The sequence below is a fragment of the Salvelinus namaycush genome, chromosome 13, assembly GCF_016432855.1.
Source record: "Salvelinus namaycush isolate Seneca chromosome 13, SaNama_1.0, whole genome shotgun sequence".
NCBI lineage: Eukaryota > Metazoa > Chordata > Actinopteri > Salmoniformes > Salmonidae > Salvelinus > Salvelinus namaycush.
In genome coordinates, this window is record NC_052319.1 from 19,476,066 (window position 1) to 19,498,947 (window position 22,882).

General features: G+C 44.1%; 2 protein-coding genes across 2 annotated transcripts in view; one reads left to right on the forward strand and one right to left on the reverse strand.

Annotated features, from left to right (window-relative positions):
- The first annotated feature begins 847 nt into the window (after positions 1–847).
- LOC120057805 (receptor tyrosine-protein kinase erbB-4-like) lies at positions 848–7,627 on the forward strand. The gene is made up of 5 exons (XM_039006270.1): positions 848–883; positions 5,285–5,531; positions 5,695–5,829; positions 6,564–6,652; positions 6,908–7,627. The coding sequence occupies exons 1-5, from the start codon at positions 848–850 to the stop codon at positions 7,583–7,585; spliced, it is 1,185 nt and encodes a 394-aa protein (XP_038862198.1). The 3' UTR covers positions 7,586–7,627.
- A 13,469-nt stretch (positions 7,628–21,096) lies between these two features.
- Positions 21,097–22,882, reverse strand: part of LOC120057806 (uncharacterized protein K02A2.6-like) — a 101,674-nt gene continuing 99,888 nt past the window's right edge. Inside the window, 1 exon segment of the mRNA XM_039006271.1 lies at positions 21,097–21,134. Within this exon segment, the coding sequence (XP_038862199.1) occupies positions 21,097–21,134 (38 nt within the window).

A 22,882-nucleotide genomic window follows, 5' to 3' on the forward strand; every position in this document is an offset into this window, starting at 1 on the left:
TGCTGTCCAAAAAAACATTGCTGCACGTCTGAAGTTTGCAAAAGTGCACCTAGATGTTGTTCCATGTTCCACAGCAAAACTAATGAAAGTACAGTTGAGTTGTTTGGAAGGAACACACAACACAACATCAAAACCTCATCCCAACTGTAAAGTATGGTGGAGGGAGCATCATGGTTTGGGGCTGCTTTGCTGCTTGCTATAATTGACAGAAAAATTAATTCCCAAGTTTATCAAGACATTTTGCAGGAGAATGTTAGGCTATCTGTCCGCCAATTGAAGCTCAACAGAAGTTGGATGATGCAACAGAACAACGACCCAAAACACAGAAGTAAATCCACAACAGAAGAAAATACGCCATCTGGAGTGGCCCAGTTCTGACCTCAACCCGATTGAGATGCTGTGGCATGATCTCAAGAGAGCAGTTCACACCAGACATCCCAAGAATATTGCTGAACTGTAACAGTTTTGTAAAGAGGAATGGTCCAAAATTCCTCCTGACCGTTGTGCAGGTCTGATCCGCAACTACAGAAAACGTTTGGTTGAGGTTATTGCTGCCAAAGTAGGGTCAACCAGTTATTAAATCCAAGGGTTCACATACTTTTTCCACCCTGCACTGTGAATGTTTACACAGTGTGTTCAATAAAGACATGAAAACGTATAATTGTTTGTGTTGTTAGTTTAAGTAGACTGTTTGTCTATTGCTGTGACCTAGATGAAGATCAGATCAAATGTTATGACCAATTTATGCAGAAATCCAGGTATTTCCAAAGGGTTCACATAATTTTTCTTGCCACTGTATGCTCTAGGGCTACTTAAAACCAAGAGCTACAGTATTTAGTGTGTTGATATGGGGGATGCGGAGGAAAAGATGAGGAAGGAGGAGGTGAGGTGATGTGAGGAGTTGTCAGAGAAGGAGTAGTTATAGGGTGAAGGGTACACAGCGTGAGGTCTGGAGTCTGTTCTCGTGAGAGGAGGAAGAGAGGAGGAAGAAAGGAAAATTAGAGGAGATGATGGGAGAAGGAAGAGAGGAGGAGGAGCCTTACAGAAAAATTATATGTACATGTATTAACTTATATGTAAATTACAGATATCCATATACAGTGCATTTGGAAAGATTCAGACCCCTTCCCTTTTTCCACATTTTGTTACGTTACAGCCTTATTCTAAAATGTTCCTCATCAAACTACACACAATACCTTATAATGACAAAACGAAAACATTTTTGCAATTTAAAAAAAAGAAGTATTCAGACCTTTGCTATGAGACTCGCAAATTAAGCTCAGGTGCATCCTGTTTCCATTGATGATCCTTGAGATGTTTCTACAACTTCATTGGAGTCCACCCGTGGTAAATTCAATTGATTGGACATGATTTGGAAAGGCACACGCCTGTCTATATAAGGTCCCACAGTTGACAGTGAAAGTCAGAGCAAAAACCAAGCCATGAGGTCGAAGGAATTCTCTGTAGAGCGCCGAGACATGATTGTGTCGAGGCTCAGATCTGGGGAAGGTACTAAAAAAATGTCTGCAGCATTGAAGGTCCCTAAGAACACAGTGGCCTCCATCATTCTTAAATGTAAGAAGTTTGGAACCACCAAGACTCTTCCTAGAGCTGGCCGCCCAGCCAAACTGATCAATCGGGGGAGAAGGGTTTTGGTCAGCGAGGTGACCAAGAACGTCATGGCCACTCTGACAGAGTTCCAGAGTTCCTATGTGGAGATGGGAGAACCATAGGACAAGGAAGGACAACCATCTCTGCATGCACTCCACCAATCAGGCTTTTATGGTAAAGTGGCCAGACGGAAGCCACTCCTCAGTAAAAGGCACATGACAGCCTGCTTGGAGTTTGCCAAAAGGCACATACCAGACTCAGACCATGAGAAACAAGAGTATCTGTTCTGATGAAACCAAGGTTGAATTCTTTGGCCTGAATGCCAGCGTCACATCTGGAGGAAACCAGGCACCATCCCTACGATGAAGCATGGTGGTGGCAGCATCATGCTGTGGGGATGTTTTTCAGCTGCAGGGACTCGGAGACTAGCCAGGATTGAGGGAAAGATGAACAGAGCAAAGTACAGAGAGATCCTTGATGAAAACATGCTCCAGAGTGCTCATGACCTCAGACTGGGGCGAAGGTTCACCTTCCAACAGGACAATGACCCTAAGCACACAGCCAAGACAATGCAGGAGTAGTTTCGGGACAAGTCTCTGAATGTCCTTGAGTGAACCAGCCAGAGTCCAGACTTGAACCCCATCGAACATCTCTGGAGAGACCCGAAAATAGCTGTGCAGCGACACTCCCCATCCAACCTGACAGAGCTTGAGAGGATCTGCAGAGAAGAATGGGAGAAACTCCACAAATACAGGTGTGCCAAGCTTGTAATGTCATACCCAAGAAGACTTGAGGCTGTAATCGCTGCCAAAGGTGCTTCAACAAAGTACTGAGTAAAGGGTCTGAATACTTACGTAAATGTCATATTTCAGTTTAGAATTTTTAAGACATTTGTTAACATTTCTAAAAACCTGTTTTTGCTTTGTCATTATGGGGTATTGTGTGTAGATTGATGAAGAGGAAAAAAATATTACATCCATTTTAGAATAAGGGAAATGTAACAAAATGTGGAAAAAGTAAAGGGGTCTGAATACTTTCCGAATGCACTGTATATATGTATGTTTACGTTTTATATGTACATATATATATATATAAATATATGTAAAAAATATATTTACAGTTCCAGTCAAAAGTTAGGACACACCTACTCATTCTAGGATTTTTCTTTATTTTTACTATTTTCTACATTGTAGAATAACAGTGAATACATCAAAACTATGAAATAGCACATATGTAATCATGTAGTAACCAAAAAAGCTTTAAACAAATATATTTCAGATTCTTGATGACAGCTTTGATGACAGCTTTGCACACTCTTGGCATTATCTCAACCAGCTTTACCTGGAATGGTTTTCCAACAGTCTAGAAGGAGTTCCCACATATGCTGAGCACTTGTTGGCTGCTTTTCCTTCACTCTGTGGTTCAACTCATGTCAAAACATCTCAATTGGGTTGAGGTCGGTTGATTGTGGAGGCCAGGTCATCTGATGCAGCACTCCATCACTCTACTTCTTGATCAAATAGCCACATTTGGTCAAATTTGACAGCATGCTGTGGTAGCTAGTAAAATATATTACAAAATATATTTCATAAAATGTTGATATATGTTGACATGTATTTTAATGAATGGAAAATGTTGCTTTTGACCTTATTAAAATGCAATGCATAAAATGACAAAGTTCAGCACAAAATCATAATAGCATGCTGTGGTATACTATGAAAAGTTTGAATGAATGACTCATGACTGACAACTAAAAGAGTGCTTTCAATAATCTGATTTTTTTGCTCAAATAACTTGGTCCGTTGTTGAATTGTGGCATGGAAGGTTGCATCTGAAACACAAAATATAATGTACAAATTACCTACAATGTATGTGCAACATATGTATTTTGAAATAATCCCTTGGAATATCAAAGTTATACTTACAATGCAGCTTCCTTCACCTGCAGTGTCAATTTTCAGACTCACAAGTTGACAGTCAGTGAAAACATTCCACACAAGATGAAGAATTAGGGGTTAATGTTCATGAACATCAAATTGATACTTACAATGCAGATTCTTTCACCTCCAGTGTCCATTGCAAACTCACCTGTAGATAGATAATGCAGAGACAGAAAGTCAGTGAAACAATTCCACACAAGATGAAGAATAAATATATGGTTTAATGTTCATGAACACATTTTAACTTCATTGAGGACTAGCTAGCTAAGTGATACAAAATACTACTTACATTGGCAGGAGTCTGTCCATAGGCAGCTGAGGCTCCCAATTCGAGCTAGCCAATTCTATCAGAGACACCAGGGTCACTAAAGCTTGCTAAGTTAGCAAGCAAGCAACACATTGCTTGGCTAGCCAAGAACATTTAACAATAGCTTTGGCAATTAAAGTATTGTATATCTAATACATGCATGACATTAACTTTACTGAACTCTACTCAACTTTAATTTTCAAAACAATTTTTACCTTGGTCAGTCACACTGCACATTGGTGGCAAGCTAAAAAAAATGGAGCTAGCTAGCTAGCTATGTTAGCAATCTTGATTAAATCTCTTGCTTGCAGTTGAATAAATTATCTTCCTCTGTCACCCACCAGGTTAAAAACATATTTTAAATCGATGTTATGAATGTATAATCAAATAAAATGCCGTTATCCACAAGAAAGCTTTTTGGTGATGACAGCTGCTCTTTTCCTTCTTCTGAAGAAAACTCAAAATTGTAAGGGCTGCTCTGTCAGTTGGAGGCCTGGCTGTGGCTTGGGAACATTTCAAATTGTGATTGACAGCTCAGGAAAATATATTTTAAATATATTTACAGATATGTTCTATGTTCAAGTGTCTTTTTGAACTAATCACCTAATTTATTTTTACTATGCTTCATAAGTGGCAGGTAGGCTATACATCAGCTACAACTCAAATATGATCCAACTTTTGCATGCAAAACAGCACTTTGGGAACCTAATGCTAATGTACCAAAGGTCAATAGAGACTCAACATTATCTTTGGGGTAGAGAAGGTTGTGACTTGTGAGTTGTGGGTATATATTTTACACATATATTTTACAAATATATCTACATATATTTTATTTATTTATATATTTGATGAATACATTTTCCCAATATATTGAAATATATGTCTATTTTATTGAAATATATTCCAATATATGATTTTTCTGTAAGGGGGAAGAGAGGAGTTCAGAGAGGAGAAGTGTTTGGGAGAAAGTAGCTATAGGGTGGAGGGTACACAGCGTGAGAGAGATTCTGTTTTCCTCAGTGAGTGCTGACTACACACATGCAGACCACCGCTGAGACTGAGAGATCAGGTGGGGAAGGAGGGTGATGAAGGAGGGTAGAGACCACTCACCCACAGGAGGGGTGAGGACAGGGGGAGATTGCAGGGAGAGGGGGTAGGAGAGAGAATGGGGGAGGAGGGAAGAGGAGGGACGAGAAAGTTCACAGAGGGGACTCTCTTCTCCCTTGAACCAATACTCTTGAACACTCCCTTAAACCAAGTACCAACACACAGGAGTATGTATTAAACCTATTTGTCCCCCTGTGTCGCTCTCTACAGAACCAGTTTGTGTACCAGGCGTTACCTATACCACAGCAGTGTATACTGTATATGAAAACCTCTCTCTTCTGTCTCCTCTCTCTCTCTCTTCTTGTGTCTCTCTCTACAGAACCAGTTTTTGTACCAAGACCCTAGTTTCGGCATGGAAGACAGGTTGGGTACCATGGGGACCATCCCACGGGTGCTGTCCCTGTCTGTAGTCCCAGGGTGCAGGCCCCCAGGGGACCAGTCTGCAGGGGGGCAAGGCGGCAGCGGCCATGAGGACAAACGCTTCGAGGACCAGCGCTGTAACGGCACCCTAAGGAAGCAGGCCTCACCCCGGCCCACGGGACCTCCAGGACAAGGCGGAGCCCCAGGTGACACCTCTTTTAGCAGTTATTTTAACTTCCTTGATTCTTCATATATTTTGTCTATATTTTGTCTTGTTTGTTTGTGTTATTTTGCCTACGCAGATCGTTGCATTGAGATTCCTCTGTAATGAAAAGCGCTATAGAAATGAATTTCATTATTATTATTTAGCCTCAGGTCCAGGGGAGGACAGCAGTGGACAGCGCTACAGTGCAGACCCCACCATCATGCTGGGGGAGAGAGGAGCTAGAGGAGACACAGACCAAGATGGATACCTGACCGCCATGAGGGAGAAGGCCTCCTCAGGTACAACATGTCTTCAATATTCAGTGTTTTCCTCAGGTAATGTCATGTACAACAGGAAGCACTTCTTAACTGTTTATGATGTCTTGTCTGCTTTGAAAAAGCTTTTATCCATAGCAACAGACTTGGGTTTTTGTTGTATTTTTGAACTTCTGGTTCAGAAACTTTGCATTAACTGTTCCAGTTAGATAAAAGTTCAGAAATGCAAAAATAGGTGAAAGACTCCTCTTCTGATCCTTTGAAATGAGCCTCATCTGTTACCAGGGGGGTGTACTGTTCTGTAGTGTAGCTAGTGATGTCAGAACCAGGTTTCATCATCTCCTCCTCTTCCTCACCCTTTGATCCAGAGAGCTGTAAAGACGAAGGCCTAGAGCACAACACATCACGTACACACTCACACACGCACACATGTACATGCACACACACACTATCGTACACACACACATTCGCACACATAGAGGCATGTCAGAAGCTGAGGGCAGACTAGTGAAGAGATCAGAGAGATCAAAATATACCAAACCTTCTGTTCATCCTCAAAGCCTCTAACCTCTCTCGCTCTCTCGCTCTCTCGCTCTTTCTTTCTTTCTTTCTTTCTTTCTTTCTTTCTTTCTTTCTTTCTTTCTTTCTTTCTTTCTTTCTTTCTTTCTTTCTTTCTTTCTTTCTTTCTTTCTTTCTTTCTTTCTTTCTTTCTCTCTCTCCTTCCCCTCTGTCTCTCATTCTTTCCCCCTCTCTAACAGACTATCTCAACCCTGTGGAGGAGAATCCGTTCGTGACGCGCCGGAGGAACGGAGACACCCTGACCCTGGACACCTGTAACCCCTACCAGGTGGACTTTTTTAGGACTATTTGGACTATTACTTATGGACTATATGCACCTAAATTTGTATACAGTTTTCTACTGTTGTCGACATTGCCCCCCTTTTTTCTACTTTGATGTGTTGAGTCTAGTGACCTCATGTTATTCCTCTAAGTCGTTGTTTTATGATATCTACTACCCAAACACATAGAAGTGTTTTAAGATAGTCCATGTTATTACTATCTAGCTATTTGAATGCACTTTAACTAAACTTTAACTTGACAGGTGGCCCCCATAGGTCCCCAGCAGGCCGGCTCCGGCCCCAGAGTGGATGACGAATATGTCAACGAGCCCCTCTACCTCAACACCTTCCACAACCCCGGAGGACCAGGGCCAGGAGAGGGAGACTACACCGATTATACCCTGAAAAAGAACGGAGTCCCTGGGGGACACAACCCTATCCTCGCCACCCTTACCAGCCAACCAGGCGCTACTGGCATCACTGCTGGCCAATCAGGCACCACCCAGGCAGGGAACCCCTCCCACAGCGTCCAGGCAGCCAACGCCCACGCTGTCTCCGCACAACCGGGATACGCTGCACCTCCGGGGCTCGGCGCAGCCGGCCCCCACCCAGGGCACATCCTGCACCCAGGTCACCCTTCCCACCCCGGGTACACCCTCCACCCCGGTCTCACAGGCACCATCATGGTGGACAAGAAGACCAGACAAGACAAGAACAAGACGTTTGACAATCCAGAGTACTGGCAGCATAGCCTCCCTCCCAAGGCCACCCTGCACAACCCCGAGTACCTGCAGGACTGCAGCACGCGCTTCTTCTACAGGCAGAACGGACGTATCCGGCCCGCCGTGGCTGAGAACCAGGAGTACCTGACGGAGTTCGCCCTGAAACCCGGGACCGTGCTACCGCCCCCGCCCTACAGACAGAGGAACACTGTGGTGTAACGTGGAGTAGTGAGGAGGACTGGGTGAGAAGAGGAGGAAGACAAGGCGAGGAGGAGGTGTGAGGGGGATGGATGGAGGAAGAAGGGCAAGATCGTGGGAGGATGGGAGGAGGAGAGAGGACTGAGTGTGAGAGCGAGGAGGAGAGAGAAGTGAAGACGGGAAGGAGGAGGAGTGGACAGTCCCTCTCACACTCAGTCACGCAGTATTTACGTATCAATGTATCAACCTAGGTTCCCTTCACCAGCACTGGACTGACACATCTATGTCTGTCTGTCTGATTACAGTAACATTACACAGAAATATCACAGTAATATTATTGTAATATACAAAATGCTGAGAGCCTCCTACCACCCATGAACCCAGGACTAATGAGCACCTCTCTGTCTGTATCTATCTCCTTTATACTGGATTACAGTAACATTACAGTAATATTACAGTAATATACATACTGCTGAACCCAGGACTAATGTGCACATTGCTAGCCTCCCCTTCCACTCAGCCCCTCTTAGCCAACCTTAACTCCTCCTCTACCACACCCACTACTCTCCCTCAGCTCCGCCTCTTCAGTGTTGATCACACAAACAGGCGCCACCGACTCCTGGGAAACGGTGTACCTCTCTCTCATGTGACTTTGTCCTCTTCCTGACTCCGACTTTATACTCCTTTAGACTCCAGCTTCACCAACAACATCAACAACAACTATAACAACAACAACAACAGCAACAACAAAAACAACAACAACAGCAGAACGCTAAAGGAACAGTGACATGTAATGACTACTGACAGACAATAACACCGTCCCCCAGAAAAACCCTCTACAAGACTATTGTAGCCAAGAACAAGGAACTATTGTTTGCTCATTATCTTACCTACACTATTTTATTAGTAAGAACCATACAGTAATTCCCAGTTGATACACAACACTACACTTGGAGCACCACATTTTCCAACTGGGTTAATTTGTAGCAATCCACCAACAACACGTACAGTAATGTCATGAGAGCTGTTGGTGTCCAGGACAGCAGGTTCATATAAGAGGAAATGTATACATCTGTGTATACACTGCTGTTCCATCACTGTCTGCCAAGCCCCAGCCACGCCATTCATCTGTCTCATAATGTGGAGGATGAATTCATGTCCGCTGACTGGACTTGACTGGCTGGCTGGCTGACTGGACTGACTGGCTGGTTGACATGGTTTAAACCCCTCTGAATACGTAATGCAATTCAAACATGGATTGTACAGCACAGCTCATATTCTCTATAACATGTTCATTTGCATCTCGCAAAGAAGGAAGATGTGCTCCCAACCTTGACACATCAATAACCCTGTACATGTGTGATATAGTCACACACACACACAAACACATACACACACGCACAAACACATACACACACACACGCACAAACACACACAGAGATAGCGTTAGCGTCGTGTGCATTCCGTTTTGGACCAGGAGCTCGGTTGACCTTGGGTTCTAAAGCAGTGGAGATAGCACCAGCCAAGGTAGTGCAGCGGCATGAGAAGACAAAGTCACAGCAAGTAAATGGCAGTGTTATACTGTATGTAAAGCTGGAATGGCCTACGTTGAACACACTGAAATACATCAGGCAGAAAGTGCCACAGCCCAGGATTTAAGAGGAAATAGGCTTATCAGTAAGGAGAGGATCTCAACCACCCAGCCATGCTGTTATAACTTCTAACCCACATGACTTCTGAGGCAGACAAATCCGGACCTGGATCGATGCTGTCATAGAATATAGATCGGAAACTGCTGTGTGTTGCAATATTTTTTAACTGATAAACCCTGGCAGAGTCTGTCTGTTCGTTCCCCTATCAGAGCTGGTTACAAAGACCTCAGGAGACAGGACTGATGAGGTAATGGGGACTGAATTTTGAACTGGACTGGATAGATAGACAGTTGGAGGAGAAAGAGAAATAGATGCCAGGGTCATGTTCATTAGGCACCAAATGGAAGACAACGGACTGAAACAGGGAGGGACTACCTGGACATTGCAAAATGTTTTGTCCACGTGTGTGGAGGACTGGAGAATTCTGGGGCCTGGATAGGTGGCGGGCGGCAGACACCAGGCTGGGATAAGAGAGGCCTAAAAACTTGGTCTGGTCTTGGGTCTGGTCTTGGGCATAAAGGAGGATAACTAAGCCCTGATGTGGTGGACACAACCATGGAGGAGAGTCATTGAGAGTTCTGGTCAAACTGGAGAGGAGAAGCCTGAGAACCTGATCTGGTCTTGGGTCGGCCATGGCCAGTGAGGAGTGAACAAAGCATGGAAATACACAGGAAATAAACCTAGTACACACCAAGCGGACTCATCATTGGTGGATATGTTCTGTGGAATAATATATTCATTTTGGGGGGAAATTGGGGATGGATGGCATCAGATTTGGACAGTTGAAATACTGTAATTATATTATGTCATGCCATGAAGAATAGTATTGCTAACTAAAAAAACATCATACTGGCCCCAAAAACGAAAACTTTTGCTCCACCCCCAAATGTCTCTCCCCCCTTCTACGTACAGTACAGGGGCATCCCTCTCCAACAATTTGCAATCAAGATGGAAAATGAAACTGTGCCAAAACATTTGGAGAGATTTCCTTCCTCCACAATGACATTTTCATTAAGAAAATGCAGGAGCTACAGCAGATCAAGGACATTGAACACTTTTCTATTCATGTTTGACAATAATGACAGTACAGGTAGACAGACAACATATCTATGGGAGGCCAGGTCCATGTGTCTCAGAATACTGCCAGATCATTCTTGTTTTCGCTGCTAGTAGAGGGGGAATACTGTCAACACAAAATACATATTTAGATTTGGGCCTTTTTGAGTTTTGTTAATTTGATAGGACTTATTAACCATTTTGGCACAGCCAAACCTCTCTCTTCATTGTTTCCCCAGCCAGAAGAACATCTGGTTCTCAATACGTTTATTTTAATTCTGTTTTATCTATTGCATCGCAGCTATAGAAAAGGCAGGCAGCCTACCCTATTTCACTGTTATTTTTCTCATTGTGGCTTCAGTTTGTACGATCCAGAGATGCAGCACTTAAATGAAGACTAGCAGAAGTAAACAATGGTAGTGGTGGAAGAAGAGAACAAGGCTAGTAGTAACCGTCTAGAAGCACTGACAGGAGAACTAGAAGGCTCTCCACTCCAATGAAAATAGAATGAAATGTCCGGGAGTTTTTGGAGAGGCATTGTGTTGTTTTTTGTTTAGTTTAGCCAAACACAGATGTTTCCTGGATGATGTGTTTAATTCCAGTTCTCCTCCTTTATGAAAAATAATGACTTGCCAATTAAGACCCATCTGAAGCACTTCAGAGCTTAGTGATAGGCTAGCTAGCAGGCAAAGCTACAATGGTAGAATCATGAAAGTGGTCCTTGTAGACAAAGCTACTTTGGTAGCATCGCTAAAGAGTTTATAGTCCTAGTGGACAAAGCTCCATTGGAATAACCACAGGAGGATATAAGGTCTGTTTAGATAGCTGATCACAACGCACTACAGAGTCTAGTCCCTGTCTACAAACCTACAGTGGTAGAATCACTACAAAGTCCCTGTCTACAAACCTACAGTGGTAGAATCACTACAAAGTCCCTGTCTACAAACCTACAGTGGTAGAATCACTACAGAGTCCCTGTATACAAACCTACAGTGGTAGAATCACTACAAAGTCCCTGTCTACAAACCTACAGTGGTAGAATCACTACAAAGTCCCTGTCTACAAACCTACAGTGGTAGAATCACTACAGAGTCTCTGTCTACAAACCTACAGTGGTAGAATCACTACAAAGTCCCTGTCTACAAACCTACAGTGGTAGAATCACTACAGAGTCTCTGTCTACAAACCTACAGTGGTAGAATCACTACAAAGTCCCTGTCTACAAACCTACAGTGGTAGAATCACTACAGTCTCTGTCTACAAACCTACAGTGGTAGAATCACTACAGAGTCTCTGTCTACAAACCTACAGTGGTAGAATCACTACAAAGTCCCTGTCTACAAACCTACAGTGGTAGAATCACTACAGAGTCTCTGTCTACAAACCTACAGTGGTAGAATCACTACAGAGTCCCTGTCTACAAACCTACAGTGGTAGAATCACTACAGAGTCTCTGTCTACAAACCTACAGTGGTAGAATCACTACAGAGCTTATAGTCCTTGTGAACTTAACTACAGTGGAAGAACCATGTGAGGATATTAGGCCTGTTTAGATGGCTAAGGCTTCTCTTCGGCAACTCTACCTGAGGTTAACACTGTGTGTGTGATCACTAGTGTCTACTGACTCAACCGGTCCTGTAGACCTAGCTCTCTGACAGGACGTTAATGTGTTACATGGACATAAACACTGTGGCTGTGTCAGATACCAAGGTACTGTTTGTTTGTTTGTTTGTTCCTTCTCATTTTGGAGGTTAAAATATAATTTTTCCTCTGATTTAAGATGATTCGTTTGAGAGCTAACATTTACTATATCTGTATATATTGTCCTTGTGTAAAATAAGTGTATAACAGTAGAGTGGAATCTCTGCTTTATCTGGGGAGTTTATCTGGGCACGTTTTATCCCAGACTATGAACATGGGGATATTGGTGTTGGGGCAATAACAGCCTGTGAGAGTGATGTTAAGAGGAGTCATGATGGATCTTACTGGTCAATTAAAGCCAGTCTACAGGAGAATACAACACTAGTGCCCTGTGTAATAAATACCGAAGCTAATGAGAAACAATCCCTTAAGGTAAACCCTTATTTGAAACCCATCACAAGGGTCTTTTAGCTAGCAGTGTGCTGATAGCTCTCCTTGTCCTCTAAAGCTGCTCTGTTCTGCTGTTCTGTTCTGTGGGGAAATCATATCACCCAACATCTCCAACCAACATGGCGGAGATAAATACTGGTGGACAGGGCAATAGTTTCCCATTCTAAGCAGGGTAAAAGGCAGAGATATTAGCATTCCACAAATGTTAGGAGATCAATACATCAGTGTTACCATAGGTTGTCTGAGAAGCAGCGTTTGGATGATGGTGCTGGAAGCAGAGGAAGAGACTGGAGTTTTACTTTATCTCAAAAAGATGACTAGAGAAATGTATGTAGCAAACACTGTTGAAGTTGAGTGGTGTGTATTTAAAAACGGACTACCATAAAGCAGTTAATGAGGAGCAACTTGAACAACGACCAAAATGATTTTGAAGAAGCGACCGGGGAGGAGTTTCAGAAGTGAGAGTCGTAGAATCATAACACTTTAATGAATTATGTCTTCGGGTTGTTTTAGCAAAATCCTTTATGTACAAAAGGAGCACAAATTTTCCCTCTGTTTCATCTCAACACTGATTGTGCACACTCATTTTAATCAGCAATGTTGAAACTGTCACATTTATTTGATTCAGCTACTACTGTATTTACAATTTTGGGGTATAATAATCAAAACAGATGTAACCATGACATCTTTAAGAGTATTGTAAATTGTGTTAATGATGATGTTTCTTAGTGTATCTCAATGGGGGGTTCATAATGGCAATAGATTGTTGTTTCTTTGACTCTGTTGCTATGAGAAAGGGCACAGACATTTCGGTGAAGGCCTCTTTCACACTGTTGTATTTCAATGTTACTCCCAACTGGATCCACCCCTGGATCTACAACTTGGAGTAAATACCTAAAGTACATGATGGACGGTATTCCTGTCATTTCTTACAGTACGAAATTAATTTCTAAAGTACATTTTTGTAATTATTATGGTATTAATATGTACAGTTTGTTCCAATAAGCCTTGCCTGTTTCCCCATGGGCTGAAGTATTCCTTTGCACATAGATAGGATTTAAATCCCTACATGTACAACTAAATACTGTATGAGAGGCTGCACTCAGTGCATCTCAGAACTTCACTTATTGATACATACCAGTTAACTAACACAATATTCATACAATTCATCATATACTATAACACACAAAAACACTGTACTTTTGTAACACAGCTCATTTTACAGTGGTACTATTGCGTATTCCTTCCTTTAAAACGACAGGAAAAGACAGTAGTTGTAGAGTAAGCACAGTTTACAATACATATTGATTTGCTGGTAACTAATATATGGGAGGGAATTTCTTTTTATGACACACAGGCATTATACTGAATGGTTGTTCTTGATCATTTTAATACCGCTCTTCAACCGAGAAAATGTGAATAGTATTTTTATAGATAGTGGAAGTACTGGCCAGGTGCATTTGTAAATAGAGGGAAACAATACTTTTTGGGCTGCCATGATGTTTTTGGTTTCTCTTTTAATTCTGTCATATTACTGCTTTTTGTTGAATATTATTGTGTGTGATCAGTTTTCTTCTTGGTTTTTATTTCTGTATATATATATATGTAATTTAACCAGTGAATTCTGATTTTAAAAAGCTTGCAGTTTTTCTAGTCCCCGCTGTTTCCCTCGTAACTGTATTTAGAACAACTTGGTGGACTTTGTGGTTAAAAACCTCTTGCTCACAGGGTAGAGGTGCTTTTTCCTTATTTTGGGTGTATATTTCAGTCGCCTCTCCATCCTCTCCTCCCCCTATAGACATGTTTTGATTTTGTACAGAAACCACCCACCCATTGGAGAGAATGAGGCTCTGTTGCAATACTGATGAATACTTCTCTATCCTGCCTCTACTGTATCTCTCGCTCGCTCTCTCTCTCACCATCATTTCGTATCAATTTAACCGGTATTCATAATCAAAATGTATTTCATTCCTATCTGTGGTCTGAGGAAGCACTATGGGCCTTGGATAATGCGTACATACTGTACCCACAGACAAAATTTAACAAACACATATAGCCTTTGCTCTTCTTGGGCAGCCACATGATGCTAGATTGACTGGTATCCCTCGTATCTCCAGTCAGACCCCTGACCCCTGCTCTCTGATGGTGGAATTGGGTAAACCAAATAGCTTTTTTCCTGGATTATATTGTAGATTTAAATTTACATATTAGTCTGTTGGTCTATGGATATTGGTTTTGTTATTTGAATTGGTTCTTCATGATTTCATTGATTGGTTGATTGGGACTTATCTGACTGTAGTCTAGAATGTCTGGTCTAAATAGACCTGGTCCTGGCCCTAGTCCTGGTCCTGTTCCTGGCCCTAGTCCTGGTCCTGTTCCTGGCCCTAGTCCTGGCCCTAGTCCTGGTCCTGGCCCTAGTCCTGGTCCTGTTCCTGGCCCTAGTCCTGTTCCTAACCCTAGTCCTGGTCCTGGCCCTAGTCCTGTTCCTGGCCCTAGTCCTGGCCCTAGTCCTGGACCTAGTCCTGGCCCTAGTCCTGGCACTAGTCCTGGCACTGGTCCTGTTCCTGGCCCTACTCCTGGTCCTGTTCCTGGCCCTAGTCCTGTTCCTAGTCCTGGTCCTGTTCCTGGCCCTAGTCCTGGTCCTGGCCCTGGTCCTGGCCCTAGTCCTGGTCCTGGCCCTAGTCCTGGTCCTAGTCCTGGTCCTGGCCCTAGTCCTGGTCCTGTTCCTGGCCCTAGTCCTGTTCCTGGCCCTAGTCCTGGCCCTAGTCCTGGTGCTGGTCCTGTTCCTGGCCCTAGTACTGGTCCTGTTCCTGGCCCTAGTCCTGGTCCTGTTCCTGGCCCTAGTCCTGGCCCTAGTACTGGTCCTGTTCCTGGCCCTAGTCTTGGTCCTGTTCCTGGCCCTAGTCCTGTTCCTGGCCCTATTCCTGTTCCTGGCCCTAGTCCTGGTCCTGGCCCTAGTCCTGGTCCTGGCCCTAGTCCTGGCCCTGGTCCTGGCCCTAGTCCTGTTCCTGGTCCTGGCCCTAGTCCTGGTCCTGGCCCTAGTCCTGGTCCTGGCCCGAGTCCTGTTCCTGGCCCTGGCCCTAGTCCTGTTCCTGGCCCTAGTCCTGGCCCTAGTCTTGGTCCTGGCCCTAGTCCTGATCCTGGCCCTAGTCCTGGTCCTGGTCCTAGTCCTGGTCCTGGTCCTGGCCCTAGTCCTGGTCCTGGCCCTAGTCCTGGTCCTGGTCCTGATCCTGGCCCTAGTCCTGTTCCTGGCCCTAGTCCTGTTCCTAGTCCTGGTCCTAGTCCTGTTCCTAGTCCTGGTCCTAGTCCTGTTCCTAGTCCTGGTCCTGGTCCTGATCCTGGCCCTAGTCCTGTTCCTGGCCCTAGTCCTGTTCCTAGTCCTGGTCCTAGTCCTGTTCCTAGTCCTAGTCCTGGTCCTGGTCCTGTTCCTGGCCCTAGTCCTGGTCCTAGTCCTGTTCCTGGCCCTAGTCCTGGTCCTAGTCTTGGGTCAGGCATCAGACAGAGCTGTAGCAGCAGAGCCTCTGATGTTTGGCTGAGGTTCCAAGGAGGAGAGCTCTACTCTCTTTCCATCCCTTTGCTTTACTGGGTGTTATTGTCTGAATCCACTTCAGCACTGCTTCCAACTGAACATTTTACCATTCCCAAGGCTATAACATTTAAATACTTTTCCCGCAGTTTTGTTACATGAATCTGTCAAAAATATATTTTTAATTTAATATGAATAAAGATCAATACAATATTTAAATGACGTGTTCTATACTTTTAATTTGTTGGTGTCATGTCTTTGGTGTGTCTTCTGGTATGCACGTGGGTGGTTATTTCTGTGCATGTGCATGCATGCCTGTGTGTGACTCTTAACTTCTGCTAAAACTCGACAGGAAACCATCCGTCTGGCATTCAAATGTCAGCTCTTTGCTTTGCATATGAGCCCATCTCGTTGGGAGTGCCTCTTACAGTAATCATGACCGAGCATCCTCTTCATCATCTATTAGCCTCATGGGAGTCAGAACTGGTCCCACATATTGCTCCCAATGGTCACCCTTGGCCCCAACTCTTCGATGTTTCCATATTTGTAAGTTGGAAGCAATATGGTGGAAGCACCACCACAACACTGCTTATGCCTATACAGACCCTTCAGACGTGCATACATGGCAGGGGAGCCAAGGGGGAGCCGAGGGGGAGAGGGAGGGGTAGAGAGTAAATTAGACTGCAGTCAAACAGAATATCTCTCTATATTACAATAAGGGAGGGAGGGATGGATTTTGAAGGTATTGGAGCAGGACCTGGGTGTCTATCCACCAGACTATAGCCACTCTGCCACAGGCCTGATTCTCTCACCATTAGCATATCCTCACACAATATTACATTTTATGGCATTATCATTGGAGATCCAATACTGTACTCCAGCCAGCCAAATCTGCATTTTGTGAGCCTCCTGCCCTGGGCATAGTCAAATCATTTGCCTTAAAATGGGAATAGAGTGTGATCGAAACCATCCGTCAACGCCTGTCTCCTTTCACACGCTCGCCCCACTGACAAAGTGTATGGATTTGACCTGATATGAAGGATGATGGCCACAGTGGAATGTAAATAAACTTAAAGGGTTTTAGCCGTCATGATCGACTCACACCGTTCTCATGAAAGAAGGGTTGAATGCTCAATTTGACATTACATAAATCTCTTCAGATCTCTTGAACAGTGCTCAGCAAAATATCATGGTTTCTTTAACCCTTATCAGGCTTGCCATCAAATAGAGATACATTTCCTTTCATTTGTCTCGCTAGAGTTTGTCCCAAATGGCATCCTTTCCCCTATATAGTGCACTACTATGGGTCCTGGTCAAAAGTAGTGCACTACATAATGAATAGGGTGCCATTTGAGTCGCAACCCTCTATATCCCATCGAATACCTACCTCTAATCTCATATCGCCCTACATCAGCTAGTAGTGTGATAATGCCAACTGATCTAATCATTAGTGTGTGAAATGAAACAGAAAGACAGTAGCAGAAAACAAAAGTATTAAAAGTTGTTCTCTCTTATTTTGCTCCCTCTCTCCTCTCTACCTCTCTCTACCTGTTCATCCCTTTCTCATCTCTCCCTGGGGCGACAGTGCAGTGCTCCTAAATCCCTGCCTGTGCTGCAGCACGCCATGTCTTAGTGCGTCCCAAATGCCAACATATTCCTTATATGGAGCACTACCCTATGGGCCCTGTTCAAAAGTAGTGCACTATAAAGAGAATAGGTTGCCATTTGGGACTCATCCATTTATGATTGAATGGAGTCCACAAAGCCGGCTAAGCAGCTCCACCGATCCCCCGGAGAGCTTTCATTACAGCACGCATATAATATCGCCCTTCCCGCACACACACACACACACACACACACACACACACACACACACACACACACACACACACACACACACACACACACACACACACACACACACACACACACACACACACACACACACACACACACACACACACACACACACACACACACACACACACGAACCCTCTCTGCCACTGGAGGCTGTGCCTCCTCCTCCATCTCACCCCGGGCCAAGCACACACACCAGTATGCCAGGCTCCAGACAGGTATAACCTATGGGCTAATCTCCTCCAGTCTAATCTGTCCCTGACTGAATCAGAGATGAATATGATTTGAGATCTAATACAGTGATTGCGCCTAACCAAACTGCATTGCCCTTATTCAGTGTGTGGTGTGCTATCTTACTGGCTGGCTGGGGCAGTTATGCAATGTTCTGATCTCTGGAGATTGCTGAGTCACTGGCATTATCTGAGTGAGTGGACAGGTGAGAGTCTGCATACTTGCGTGTGGGCAGGAGGGACGTCACCCCGAGTAAAAAAAGTTTGGGGGTTTGAGTCAGGCCAGTCACGTTGGGTCCTTCAGGGCATTGACTGCGACGCAGCAGGTTTTTAACTTCCTGTCTGTCCTTTTGAAACAGTCACCTAGAGTCAGAAGGGAATATACAATTCGGTTTAAAGTCACTTCTCTTGCTTTCACTGGGGAAGTTACATAGCAGCACCTCGGTATGTACTGTATGTCTCTGAGACCTTATGTTGGTTGTGGTACTAAAGATGAGGATATAAACCCAACTGATGGTTGAGTAAGTGGCATTTGACGATGCACAAACACATTAAGATTAATATGGCAATCTAGTAAGCCATTTGCACTCTTCTCATGAAGAGTAGCTTGTCTAATTAGGAATACATTTGAAAAGCTCAGTATTTAGAATGTATCACAAATGGCGTCCTATTTCCTATGTAGTGCACTACTTCTGGCCAAGGCCCATAGGGCTCTGTTCAAAAGTAGTGCACTATATAGGGAGTAGGGTGCCATTAGGGAGGCATTATCATTCACTTTATTAGGCATCAAGGCAGTATCCTCGTGGGATAACTCATGCTAGGAATGGGTAAACGTATAAATAATGGGTAAATAGCGTGATCTTACTAAATGAGAAGTCAGTTATTTAATGTAACTATTCCACACCCGATCACACAGCCCAATCTATTGAGAAATACCTCACTATAAACGCGCATTTCCATCAAATTAGAACACATCACAAAATAAGCAGTGAGATTGTACTGAGAAGGTGATTGTACAGCATTCATCTGGTAGTGGAAGAGATTGGCTACCTGCATGCTCATCTGTGTGAGAGCTAAAGGAGTCACAACATCCAGCTTGGACCCAGCATTCCTTTTTAATTAAGTAGTCATCTTAAGAGAAGCAGGGTCATTGTTAAACTCACACACTGATGCAATTATAAAGCTCTAGTCTATTCATCCAGCATACAATGTCTTGATGACAGCTCATTGTGGACTGACAATGGCAGCTTAATTGCACGTTGTCACGTCCTGGAGTGGCACACCTATTGTCAGACTGCCTGCCTCCCAAATGGCACCCTATTCCCTACACTGTGTCCCAACTGGCACCCTATTCCATAAATATAGTGCACTACTTTTGAATAGGGCCCATTGGGCCCATAGGGGTCTGGTCAAAAGTAATGCACTGTATAGGGAATAGAGTGCCATTTGTGGAAACAGCCGCACCCTCAGTTTCCCTCCCACTCTCCACTCTGCCATTTCGAATGGGAGGCCCATGGAGCAGTCACTTACTTAGCCATGGGTAAGGTATGCATGTACCTTTAATTGTATCCTATTCAGATCCTATGGACGATGGCTTAGCCGTCAACCTCCATTCAAAAAAAAGGGGTTGTCTGAAAGAGGGTGATGGAGAGAGAGAGAACAAGAAGCGGGCCGTCCATTAGGGCGTATTTGTAATTAAGAGCGAGAGAGAGAGAGGCCCTGCTACTCTCAGCTAGGCTGGTGTCTCACAATGTCTCATTAGCACCAATAGGGAAGGATGCCTGACTGTCTTTCTATTTGTCTAAGAAATGAGAGAGGGAGAGAAAGAGAGAGTCGGTAATAGCTGTAAGCTGTGTATTTTCTCCTCTCCATCTATCAGTTTTGAGACACCGACTTTCATATTTGCCTCTCTTCATTTTCTTCAACACACACTCTTGATGAGATGGTAATATCAAAATTGAAAAAAGAGTGATATGTTTTATTTTCTAAAGCACACTACTGGTGTTTAAATGGAAAGATTGAAGTAAATTACACCAATTATAGTCTGTGTTTAACTCTTTGTGAGATCACCCGGCTGGTTGGTTGGACCTCCACCTTCAGATCCTGCTTTCAATGACAATATGGCAATCATGAGATCATCGTCACTGCTTAGAGAGAATGGAACCCCGTGCATGAAACCTGTCCCAAATGGTACCCTATTCCCTATATACAGTAGTGCACTAGTTTTGACCTGGGCACATATACAGGTGCAATATATACAGAGCACTATATAGGGAATAGGGTGCCATTTGTAATGCATGCATGGTCTATCTCTGGGTTTCTGTGATTATAGTGATTATAGTGGCCATGCAGTGATTGGTTGGAATATCGGAGTGGACATTCTGTAGGGAAGTATGTTGATTTGCCGTAGTTTAGTTTCTACAGGTTTCATCATCATCTACTTCAACAGAAAGTTTAAAATGAAGGTAGCATTTCCTAGCCCTCATGAAGAGATATATAGAATCCATCAGCAGTATTATCAGCAGTATTACTGCATGCCCACTTTAGAATTGTTCTTACCATCATTAAAAACATGTTTTAATAATTCTGTGTTTTTTCACTCTGTTCATTCTGTTTGTAGTTTATGCAACAACATATTACTACTGAGTGCTTGATATCTTATATAACGCTTTAACAATCCCCCTCTGACATTCTCCTTCGACCAATTTCTGCTTGATATTATAGAGAAGCTCCTTCCCAGTGGAACTCCTACACTCATTCAGCCAGTACATCCACAGCTCACAGACACCAGACCTCTCCCCCTCTCTCTCGCTCTCTCTCTCTCTTGCTCTCTCTCTCGCTCTATCTCTCCCTCTCTCTCTGTCTCTCTCTCGCTCTGTCTCTCTCTCGCTCTGTCTCTCCCTCTCTCTCTCTCGCTCTGTCTCTGTCTCGCTCTGTCTCTCTCTCTCGCTCTGTCTGTCTCTCTCTCTCTGTCTCTCTCTCAATGCCAGTGCCAAGGCCAGCTGTTGATGCTGTTATAGCCCAGAGGGTACTTCAAGAAGAGGTGGGTGGGGAGGAGGGAAGGCAGACTTTTTCACCTCTTGAGGGAGATGAGAGGGAGGCTTTACTACTAGTGGAGGGCTATAACAAGGCCAGGGCAGGGAGCAGAGACTGGAGACCTGGAAATAGGGAGAGAGGGGGCTACAGGACAGAGAGTATGGACCATGGTAGAGAAGGAGAGGGGCTACAGGACAGAGAGTAGGGACCATGGTAGAGAAGGAGAGGGGCTACAGGACAGAGAGTAGGGACCGTGGTAGAGAAGGAGAGGGGCTACAGGACAGAGAGTAGGGACCGTGGTAGAGAAGGAGAGGGGCTACAGGACAGAGAGTAGGGACCGTGGTAGAGAAGGAGAGGGGCTACAGGAACGAGAGTAGGGACCGTGGTAGAGAAGGAGAGGGGCTACAGGACAGAGACTATGGACCGTGGTAGAGAAGGAGAGGGGCTACAGGACAGAGAGTATGGACCATGGTAGAGAAGGAGAGGGGCTACAGGACAGAGACTATGGACCGTGGTAGAGAAGGAGAGGGGCTACAGGACAGAGAGTAGGGACCGTGGTAGAGAAAGAGAGGGGCTACAGGACAGAGAGTAGGGACCGTAGTGTAGGACTAGTGTAGGACTAGAAGATAGTGTAGGACTAGAAGATAGTGTAGGACTAGAAGATAGTGTAGGGCTGGAAGATAGTGTAGGACTAGAAGATAGTGTAGGACTAGAAGATAGTTTAGGACTAGAAGATAGTGTAGGGCTGGAAGATGGTGTAGGACTAGAAGATAGTGTAGGACTAGAAGATAGTGTAGGACTAGAAGATAGTGTAGGGCTGGAAGATAGTGTAGGACTAGAAGATAGTGTAGGACTAGAAGATAGTTTAGGGCTAGAAGATAGTGCAGGACTAGAAGATAGTGTAGGACTAGAAGATAGTGTAGGACTAGAAGATAGTTTAGGGCTAGAAGATAGTGTAGGACTAGAAGATAGTGTAGGACTAGAAGAAGGTGTAGGGCTAGAAGATAGTGTAGGGCTAGTGTAGGACTAGAATATAGTGTAGGGATAGAAGATAGTGTAGGACTAGAAGATAGTGTAGGGCTGGAAGATAGTGTAGGGCTGGAAGATAGTGTAGGACTAGAAGATAGTGTAGGACTAGAAGATAGTTTAGGGCTAGAAGATAGTGTAGGACTAGAAGATAGTGTAGGGCTGGAAGATAGTGTAGGACTAGAAGATAGTGTAGGACTAGAAGATAGTTTAGGACTAGAAGATAGTGTAGGGCTGGAAGATGGTGTAGGACTAGAAGATAGTGTAGGACTAGAAGATAGTGTAGGACTAGAAGATAGTGCAGGACTAGAAGATAGTGTAGGGCTGGAAGATAGTGTAGGACTAGAAGATAGTGTAGGACTAGAAGATAGTGCAGGACTAGAAGATAGTGTAGGACTAGAAGATAGTGCAGGACTAGAAGATAGTGTAGGGCTGGAAGATGGTGTAGGACTAGAAGATAGTGTAGGACTAGAAGATAGTGTAGGACTAGAAGATAGTGTAGGACTGGAAGATAGTGCAGGACTAGAAGATAGTGTAGGGCTGGAAGATGGTGTAGGACTAGAAGATAGTGTAGGGCTGGAAGATAGTGTAGGACTAGAAGATAGTGTAGGACTAGAAGATAGTGTAGGACTAGAAGATAGTGTAGGGTTGGAAGATAGTGTAGGACTAGAAGATAGTGTAGGGCTGGAAGATAGTGTAGGACTAGAAGATAGTGTAGGACTAGAAGATAGTTTAGGACTAGAAGATAGTGTTAGACGAGAAGATAGTGTAGGGCTGGAAGATGGTGTAGGACTAGAAGATAGTGTAGGACTAGAAGATAGTGTAGGACTGGAAGATTGTGTAG